Source organism: Mastomys coucha, unplaced genomic scaffold, assembly GCF_008632895.1.
Source record: "Mastomys coucha isolate ucsf_1 unplaced genomic scaffold, UCSF_Mcou_1 pScaffold4, whole genome shotgun sequence".
Taxonomy (NCBI): domain Eukaryota; kingdom Metazoa; phylum Chordata; class Mammalia; order Rodentia; family Muridae; genus Mastomys; species Mastomys coucha.
In genome coordinates this window covers 55,984,395-55,994,218 of record NW_022196910.1, presented here as the reverse complement: position 1 = coordinate 55,994,218, position 9,824 = coordinate 55,984,395, and the positions used below count along the sequence as shown (strand labels likewise).

General features: G+C 46.5%; 2 protein-coding genes across 5 annotated transcripts in view; one reads left to right on the top strand and one right to left on the bottom strand.

Moving 5' to 3' along the window:
• Nucleotides 1-2,981, bottom strand: part of Pym1 (PYM homolog 1, exon junction complex associated factor) — a 22,292-nt gene extending 19,311 nt beyond the window's left edge. The window contains exons 1-2 of one of the 3 annotated variants that reach the window (XM_031349785.1): nucleotides 2,114-2,641; nucleotides 146-200 (exon numbers count right to left, since the gene is read on the bottom strand). In XM_031349785.1, coding sequence (XP_031205645.1) covers nucleotides 146-200; nucleotides 2,114-2,225 — 167 coding nt within the window. In that variant the 5' untranslated portion in view covers nucleotides 2,226-2,641. Of the gene's footprint in view, nucleotides 1-145; nucleotides 201-2,113; nucleotides 2,642-2,674 lie in introns of those variants that run through there. The other 2 variants (XM_031349783.1, XM_031349782.1) reach the window with 2 other exon arrangements.
• Nucleotides 2,982-5,406: 2,425 nt separating this feature from the next.
• Dgka (diacylglycerol kinase alpha) overlaps nucleotides 5,407-9,824 on the top strand; it is a 29,101-nt gene continuing 24,683 nt past the window's right edge. Inside the window, exon 1 of one of the 2 annotated variants that reach the window (XM_031349492.1) lies at nucleotides 5,407-5,475. The gene's annotated coding sequence lies outside the window, so the exon portion shown is untranslated. Of the gene's footprint in view, nucleotides 5,476-6,127; nucleotides 6,482-9,824 lie in introns of those variants that run through there. The other variant, XM_031349490.1, reaches the window with a different exon arrangement.

Here is a 9,824-nt window from a genome sequence, read left to right as displayed (position 1 = left end):
ACACACACACACACACACACACACACACACACACACACACACACACACACGAAACCAGAATACCTAAAGAGGGCAAAAAGCTGCCTCTGTGGATTTGAGACAGTCAAATTGCGACTGGTGAGGAGGCTAAAGCGAAGGGGAATACCTGAAAGGAAATGTGTCACAGATGAGGTCCAGGTTGTAGTAATCCTGACGTGTAGCTGAAAATACAAAGGTACGTCAATGATCTCATGCTCAGGAACTAGGGGTTCAGAGTATCCCCAAGCTGCTACAGACAGAATAACAGCAAAAATAAAAACCAAAGGACTAGAGAGTTGGCTCAGGGACCAAGAGTGGACTGCGGTAGACCGAGGGCTTGGGTGTTTGACTCCCATCACTGACACAGAGGCCTATACCTGAAACTCCACAGCTCCAGATCTTCTGACTTCTGTGGTCACCAACCACACAAATGATGCACAGACATACACACAGGCAAAACATTCACACACATAAAATAAGTAAGTCTTAAAAAAAAAAGCATAATCCGTGGACAGTAGATAGGACACTGCCATTTTGCTATAATTGCACTTGAAAAGCAGAAAATCCAAAGAACAGTTTATTTTTCTTTTCTACAGTCACAAAGAACAGAAAATATCTATATGGCAGGGCGGGGGCCAGATGGAATATAAAAAGAGTAAGAATGTATACATTTAAAGCTGCAAACTGCCTGTCATGGTAATACATGCCTTTAATCCCACAACTTGGGAGGCAGAGGCAAGTGCCTCTATGAGTTCAAGGCCGGATTGGTCTATACAGTGAGCTGCAGGCCATCCAGGACCACATAGTGAAACCACATCTGGGGATTGGAGGAGGGTTAAAGAAAAAGTTGCTTTTTAAAGGTTGAAAACAGTAGTTCATGCCTTTGATCCCAGCACCTGAGAGGCAAAGGTACATAATGAGACCCTGTCTTTAAAAAAATGAAACAAAACAAAACAATACTGGCTGCTAGCTAAAGAAAGACCTACTGGGGTAGAGAACATTGCTATAACACTTTGAAATGCAAGAACAGGTTAAAGTGGCAGAAAACCAAGTTGTCATTAAGTGTCATAAAACAGGAAGTCTACTTAATATGGAACATAAAAAGCAAACCAAGAAGCATACATAGCACATTTTAAAACACACTGTACATTACTGCACAATCACAGGATCACTTCTACAAAGCCCTAGAGTCAGTGACCACACATGAAGACCAAAATGAGGGCTACAAAAACAGTCACCAGGTGCTTGCACTGCATTTCTCAAGTCTTTACTATATCTATTTGATCATCTCGAAGTCAATATTGCACATTATCCTAAAGACAAGGCAATTACAAAAAAGACAAAAACATAAAACTGATTCTCAGTTTCACACACAAACAGCAGACTTCAACATTTCAGACAGTTGGACTGAAATTCTACTCAACCTTTAAGAAATAGTGGGGTTCTATCAATTATCAAAGATGTTGAGAGAAAGGCCAATCGTTACTTTCCTGTTTGTTTTCTCCCACTTTAAATGCAAAACTCCACCAATGAGAAAGGTGTTGAAAGTTAAATTCTATTCCTCTTCCCTTCACACCTCTAGATTTCAGTGACACCCCACCCCACCCCCAACAAATGAAGATGGGGCAAAGAGTGAGGAAAGCACTATGTAGCAATGAGATCATCATCAGATACAGCTCGGAGAAAAAGAACGAAAACGGAGAAGGGCAGAGAGCAGGTTTAACAGTAGGAGATGGGGGAGGGGGAAAGAGGGTTGGAATTGGAGGGAACTGACAGTGCAGGAGCCCATAATGCAGGAGAACCCTGAAAAGGTACGGGACTCCAACAGCTAGAAACAGCTTGAAGCTCCTAAGGGTCCCGGAGCAAGGGACATCGAAGGACCCCAGGTTTGGGGAGACCGGAAGCAGAGCCACCCCCCCAAACACGAGACCAGAAGGGGGCGCAGGTAACAACCCAAAAGGAATGAATGGGGAAGGCGGTACGGGGGCGTGGCAAAGGAGGAGTCCCGGGATGGGCGTGGCACAAACCCTTTTCCAAGTCCGAACCCCTAACCCAAGAATCCCGGGAGAAGCGGCTCCGCGATTCCCGCACTCACCGCCGGTCTCGTCAGTTACATAGGGAGTCGCCATCTTGAGAACCCGAACCACTTCCGGCGTGAGCGGGCTGGGGTCCCGCCCCCTCCCCACCGGAAGTGGAGTCCTCATCATAGCAAGCCACCATTTTAATCTTAAAGAGAGACTGCACCATTTCTTTGACACGGGAGGCGGAAAAGGGAGTGTAGAAGCTCATAGTCGTGGGCTCTTTTATTACCACCGATACCACTATTGACCTCCTGATGTATATATAACAATCCTCTGGGCTCGAAGAGAAGTTCCGATATAAGCCTTATCCCAGACAGTCCTCGCAGGTTCAAGGCCCACCGGCACCCAGTAGAAAAAGCTGGTAAAAGGGGAAAGGAATATGCAAGGGCCCAGCCTGCACCAAACCCTAGGACGCTCGTTGGCGTGGGCAGAGAAGTCCCAGGGATGCACGAAAACCCCAACTAACAAAATGCGTAGGTCTATTCCGCATGCCGATCACTCTCGGCAGCCCAGATTAACTGAACAGGGACCTATGAAAGGGGTGCGCAAGGACGAGCGCACTGCGAGTCGGTCACCTGTCCCCGTGGCCTCAGGGGTGCTGGCGGTTTCCATGACTGAATTGGGCCGGCAGCCTTGAGAATTCAGCGGCGAGGTAACTTCTGGGCCTGCTGCTCAGTGGATCCTCCCGGGTCATAGGGCACAGGGTGAAAGCTTTGGGGCGGACCCAGTCAGTATTCTAATTAGCCGCGCCCAACACTTCTGATTAGCTTTGGCTATAGCGAGCAGTTCCACCTTTAAATCTTTGGGGACTGTGAGGCCACTCCCTTTGTTAGGTTGTACCCGGTCGGGTGCCTAGTTCTTCAAAGGAACACCAAAGTCCCATCCGTCCGTCCCCTCCTCCTTCAGCAACTTAGTTCCTTTGGGGCTAAGTCCTGTTAAACTTGTTTCCTCTTCTGTCAGGAAGGTGCTGGCTCAAGCTCCTCTCCTCTGGTGTCGGACTCTCTGCCCTCCTCCTACAAAGCTTTTTCCTTAACTCTTTCATCCTCCTCTATTGCCCAACTCTGGCTTACGTTAACGTCCAACAGTGCCTCTCAAATTGAGAAGAGGGGAAATATCAGTATTTCAGCAACAGACAATATGTTCTACTTTAAAACAAAAGGAAAAAAGGAGGGAAAAAACTCATTAAAAAAAAAAAACAGGCTGATAACCTCAATTACGTTTTCAAAAGCTCACACATTGCCTTCCTTGCAATTCTCCCAGCTTTGACCTCTCTCCCTCGGGCTCCAATTCAAGTCTCCAAATGACTTTAACACTATTTGCACATACTACATGTTGTTATATACGTGTACTTCTAATCCCTCACTTTGTGTGTGTGTTTGCCCATGCCTTTGCTTTCTCCTGCGTTTTGTTTATGGTGGAGGGAGGGATGCTGGGGAATGGAGCCTAGAATGTAGCTAGCATAAGTCAGACAACCATTCTGGCCAGTGAACTACACCCCAAGCCCACCAGTCCATATCTGTTCGTTCATCAGTTGTTCTTCAGGCCTGTCTATCTAGTACCCTTTCCTCAAAGAAGACAAGGAGATGAGAATATGGAAAGGTGCCTCTGAAAATTAGTGAGGTGCATGACTTGAACTATTTCAAGAGTGGTCTCTACAACTCTTCACAGACCTGTGCAGTGAGGGAATCCTAGTATGATCTGTTCACTCTTTAATCTCTGGACACTCCCCATCACTGTTCCCCTCAGACATCCAACCCCTATCTCTACAGGCTGGCAGGAAGTGAAACTCAAAGTCTGTTCAGTAGACCAGCCCTGGGCCCCGGATGTGTACCCCCACCCAGAGGAAGAAGAGGCTGGGAAAACAGGCTTGTTTTTTCCTTTCCCTTTGTTCATTGTGGTTTCTTTCTCTCTGACTTGTATGATGTGGTTGATTAAAGAGATGAGCACCTGGAACTATAGGCATCAACCACCTCCTCCGTAGACATTTCTTTGCTTTTCATCCACCACCCCCACCAACAACTGACTCGGGAGTATGGTGAAGCACAGATCCTAAATAAGGTACAAAGATGCTACAGTAAGACTGAGTTCCTTTTCTTCCTCATTGGAAAAATCATATTCCAACCTATGGCTTTTTTTTTTTTAATGTATGAGAGTCTTTGATTTTATGCAAGGACTGATTCGAAGAGTTAGTTTGGGACATAGTGTTATTTAAACAGAATTTTTGCTTAGGGTGATCAAGAGCTAGGAAGCTTTACAGACATCTAGCCACTTGCTTCAGTCTATGTTTCTGCTTATCCTACAGAATTAAGAACAAGATCAGGTATAAAGAGGCCTTCAAAAGTGTCTGTTGATAGCAGGAGTGGCATACACCAGTAAACCCAGCTCATGAGAGGTTGAGCCAGGATGGCAAGTTCACAGCCAGCCTAGGCTACATACATACTAAAATCTTGTCTCAGGAAAAAATAGTCTGTTGACTGTGAATGCAGAGGCTATGGAGGAAGGGGAGATAAGCTTTGCTAATGGTGAAGAATTGAGTGTTAAAAAGAAGGGTGTGGGATAGCGGTATAGATCAATGATGGAGCATTGAAGAAGCTTGTTCCAGGCACTGAAGTTCATCTGCAGCATGATTGTGACAATGATGGAGGAGGAAGAGGAAAAATGGAAGAAAAAAAAAAAACAATGAAGGATCCGGATGCAAACAAAACAGAACAAAGCCTGGAAAGGACAGCAGAACAGAGACAGATCATTCTCCAACTCCTGATCTGAATCTAAAGTTTAAATAACAGCAACAGTGCCAGGCGTGTGCCACCACGCCTTTAATCCCAGCATTTGGGAGGCAGAGGCAGGCGGATTTCTGAGTTTGAGGCCAGCCTGGTCTACAGAGTGAGTTCCAGGACAGCCAGGGCTACACAGAGAAACCCTGCCTGGAAAAAAACAAACAAAAAACAACAACAACAACAGCAAACCCCATTATTCTAGACTCCAGCAGAGTTGCTTCAACAGCTTTGTCTCCAAATATTTGAGAACTGCTTACTTCTCTGTTTCCACTAGAGGGCCTAATATATCCTTTCATTTTTTTTCTCTCTGACCCTCACTGGACCCAAATGTATACACACACATTTCCAACAAGTAGTTCACTCTCCCAATCCTTTCTACTCCCTGCTGTAAAATGATACAATTCCAAGAACCCAAGAATTTGTTACACTCCTATTTCAGAGAAGGGTAGGAGGGTTAGTCCAGGGGTTCGGGGCGGGGCTGTGGTGCAGGATGCCTGGGTACCCAGTCGCTACAAGTAAATCCCCAGTCATTGGTCTCCTCTCGGTTCAGCCTCACACCAACCATGCTGCTCCAAGAGTCCTGACAGCTCCAATTACAGGTAGGAGGAACTGAAAAGCTCTGCCTTCAGCGGATACCTTTGCCCAGCGACTTCTGTGCCATCTGCCAAGGCCAGAGGGTAAAGTGCTAGGGTTGGGTGTGGAGAAAAGGTGAACACAGTCAAACGTGCTTTATGCACCTAAACCTCCACCCTAATCTTAAGGAAAGGATATGGATTTTTGAGAGAAAAAGCTGTGCATAGACAAGTCCGAGGCAGAACTGAGGAACTCGGAGAGGTAGGCAATTATCTCAGGCAGGGTCAAACAACGTGGAGCTACGAGGAGAAGGAAATGTACCTAGGTCTAGGGTTGTGCAGTGTGGAACTCTGGCCTTGCCTCTCTGGGTTCTCCTGAATGTGGAGACATTGAGTTGGGAAGGCGCGTCCAAAGTGATGATTTGGAGATTGGAGGGCCAGCCAATTGCTGACCAGCCGCTGGGTGGTTCCAATCAGCACCCTGACCCCTACCTCGGCCTTCCAGAGAAGGGATGATGGGAGAGGCTTTGACTAATTAGAAGAGAAAAATAGAAGTAGAGCTGCCCCAGGCGTGGGAAGACAGAAGCGTAGGAGTGAAGAAAGTGGCATAAACGAGAGCCCTGGAGATACTCTGGAGGCCCGGAGCGGACTGCGTTGGAAAGCTGGCAACTGCGGTGGTCTAGGGTGCGGCGGGAGGGCAGGCTGGGTCGGGGGCGGGCAATGTGTCGTCAGGAGCTGGGCGGCCCCGTGGCGGCCGCGTCTTCTTAGCTCGTCCCCTCCTGCCCAGTTCGGGCTCCGGCGCCCCAGCTCCGACCGTGCGCTCTCCTGGGTCAGGGTAGAGCCCCCGCGACCCCCGCCCCACTCGCACACTCTCGCACCCGGCCCAGAAGGGCAGCGGAAGGGGCCGCCCCACCGGCTGGGTGAGGGCTGCGGCGTCCAGAGGAGGAAGCGTTGACAGCTGGAGCCTGCTGCTGGAAGGGTTTGCCCTGGGACTTGGGGGCAGCCGAAGCGCTGCGCAAGACGCAAGACCGGGGTAAGCTGCGTTTCCCCCAGACCTTCCCTCCACCCTCATCCCTCTTGCTCACTCGGAGCGCTGGGGAAGCTCAGCTCCTGGGAACTCGGAAGAAAGGTGCCTTTTGGAAACCCACGGTACCACACGGGTTCTTCTTTGGCCTCCGATCCTTTCCACACCTGTCACGGGGACTTTTCTGAAAAGACTGGGTGGGAAGCCACTTTTCAGCTTTAAATGAGAAATGAACCTGACTACCGAGGAAGAAAATCAAATATTATTGGTCATCTGCACAGCCTCAGAAAATACAAGCCCACATCCCCCAACTATGCCAACATCGTAACTTCCTCCTGTGCTAGTAGCTATGACACCCTCCCTCCGTACAGGAGGATAGTGTGCCACCCCCTTATCCAGGCAACACAATTTATCCCTGATGTTTGTGGTGATTTAACGAATTCTGATGCTTCAAGACCAAGATAAATAAATAAATAAATAAACAAACAAACATCTCTGATTAGTAGCAGGGATGGGGAGGAAAGAGCAGACCCTCAACCCTGGACAAAAGGGATGCCTGATGTGATTAGTCCAGTTCTAAAAGCTTGACTCTAAAGCGAGGAGTACTTGCTTTGTGAAGTCTCTTGCTGGGACATCCTGAATGTCCTAAAAACACGCTAATTCTTGAGTAATGGTGACTTTGAAAGTGAGCAGTGAAGAGAGAGGAAATATGAAGTTAGTGCCGGTTGTGGAAACTTTATCTCTTCCATAGCTGCAATTTTAATATTCAGTGTTTAAAGTTAGATCTGAAGGAGAGGCACCAAGTTTTGGCGGGCGTACTTTGGACAGATTGTCTAGAGTCTGACTGTGATCCTGAGCCCAGGATGTTGTAGGATTCTTTCTCTCCAAGTCAATTTCTTCTGGTCTCACCCTAAGTTGGTAGAGGTGAGTCGGGAAACCAGGGGAAGGAAGGGAAGTGTGAGTCACAAATAGCTGGGGGTAGGACTACAGACCCCACCCTTCCAACCCTACATCTGTCTGGACTAGCCCAGGTTATAGCCTGAGGGTTGGGATGAAGCTGGAGGACAACTTTGGACTCGTTCCAGGCCTTTAAGGTCCCAGGATCCTGTGGTTTGTTCTCCTTCAGGTCCAGGGGCAGCCAAACTATACTCTCTGACAGACATCAGGGCCTCTAACTAGATCCCTAGAAGCCCCCATGTTCAAGGTCCCAACCCACAGATATTCCTGACTCTATAGTTTCCAGCAACCTCCTCATTTTCTCAGAGACAAATTCACGATCTTGATGCTGCTACATGTCTGTACCTGACATAAGTATTTTTACTTTTAGGTAGAAGGTACATAGTTGAGCCTTGCTACTGATAGTAGTCGCTAGAATTTGTGAGTTCTTGGCTTAAAAGTATAATTTTTTCCTAATATCCAAATGTGTTTCTTTTTCTCATTTTGGGGGTGTGTGGGGGGAGAGGGTCTCACCAAAGTTTCCCGTGCTCTCTTTAAACTTACTCTGTAGCCAAGGCAGGCCTTAAGCTTTCCATCCCCTCATCTGAGTCTCCTGAGTAACTGGAATTGTCTATATTACCACACTTCACCAGACATAAAGCTTTCTATCCCCTTATCTGAGTCTCCTGAGTAACTGGAATTGTCTATATTACCACACTTCACCAGACATAAAATTATTTTTTGTGTATTACCTTATATACTATTGGCTGCTATTTATTGAATTATTATTCTGTATCACATACTTTACTATGTATAATTGCTATATAAACTTGCTTAAAACCCACTTAGTGACCTATTAGATATCTACTTATTGATAAGATTGGGCTAGTGTGTATCACTCAGTAGCTATACATTACTGAGAAGGATAACCTGACATGCTTGAGATCTTTTTTTGTTTGTTTGTTTTGGTTTGTTTTGGTTTGGTTTTTCGAGACAGGGTTTCTCTGTATAGCTCTGGCTGTCCTGGAACTCACTCTGTAGACCAGGCTGGCCTCAAACTCAGAAATTCACCTGCCTCTGCCTCCCAAGTGCTGGGATTAGAGTGTGCCACCACCGCCCAGCCATGCTTGAGATCTTAAGGCCCTGAGTTTGATTCCCAGCTTTAAAATTTTTAATGTGGTTCAGTGAATAAAAGGATTCATCCAAGAGCTGAGACTCCAGTTTATACCTAATTCAAAAGTCCATTCTTGAGCAGGGTGTGTTGCAGATACCTGTAATCCCAGCATTTAAGAGGCTGTAACATGAGCTACATAGTGAGACTCTGGCTCAAAAACAAACAATAAAAGCAAAGACATTCTCAGTTCCCATTATATATCGCCTCTCCTAGGTGTAAGACCTGGAGAGTCAAAGAAGGGACAGAAGGACTGTGTCATTGTGAAGAGTGACCTGAGAGGTGCCTTGGCCTCTCTCTTTTCTTGGTTCCTTGTTTGTTTTTCTCCCTCAGTCTCCATTTCCCAGAACTTTGGAATCATTTAAAAATTCCCAGCAATAATCAGAGATGCTAATTAAGCTATTCAAGCACTATTGACCATAAGAATCTTCTATATTCATTAGCTTTGTTGGTAGCAAAGGATAGATTGTAGTCACTGATAAAGGCCAGAAAGGCAAAGTCCATTTCTCAGGTGTCATTGTCCTAAAGATCATTTTCAAATCTTCTCTGAGAGCCTTTGGAACACAGATGGTACTTATACCTACTATGTACCCTCCAAGTTCTCTCACACTTTCCTGAATGCCAAGTGGACACTCAGTGGCATCTTATTTATCCAAACTTGGACTAATAGACCCTACCAAAAATGACTACCCAGACGTATAGAACCATTTGTACAAAGGATTGTGAGGATTCAGTCCACGCTGAGTCCTGCTTTAGGGACTGAGGAAAGAGTAGACTGAGAAGGTCCTGCCTCTGTGGAACCAAGGTCTTGGTCAAATATAAACACTTAAAGAAGGGATAAACATTTCTACATGTGATTTGACAGGGAAGCCACACTGAGATAGAACAAGAAAAGTAAACAGACCAAGGCAGAAGATCCACATGAACTTCAAGCCAGCTTGGGCTAGTGAGACCCTGCCTCAAAATAAATAAATAAATAAATAAATAAATAGGATCCAACATCAACGAAGTTCTCATGAAGGAGCTGGTATTTTAGTTGAGACAAGAAGGTGGCTGTGCTCCGAGTAGAGGAAATGTCCTAATCAAGCAAAAACAACAGCGCATACCGCGTACCTCGTATAGCGTGCTGTGTACCGTGGTGATAGGTAAAACCTTGGCATGCTTAGAACTAGAGGACCGCATGTGGCAGGGAGAGTGGAGTGGAATGAGGGCAAAGACCTTACTGTGTTCTGGGGCTGGAGCCTT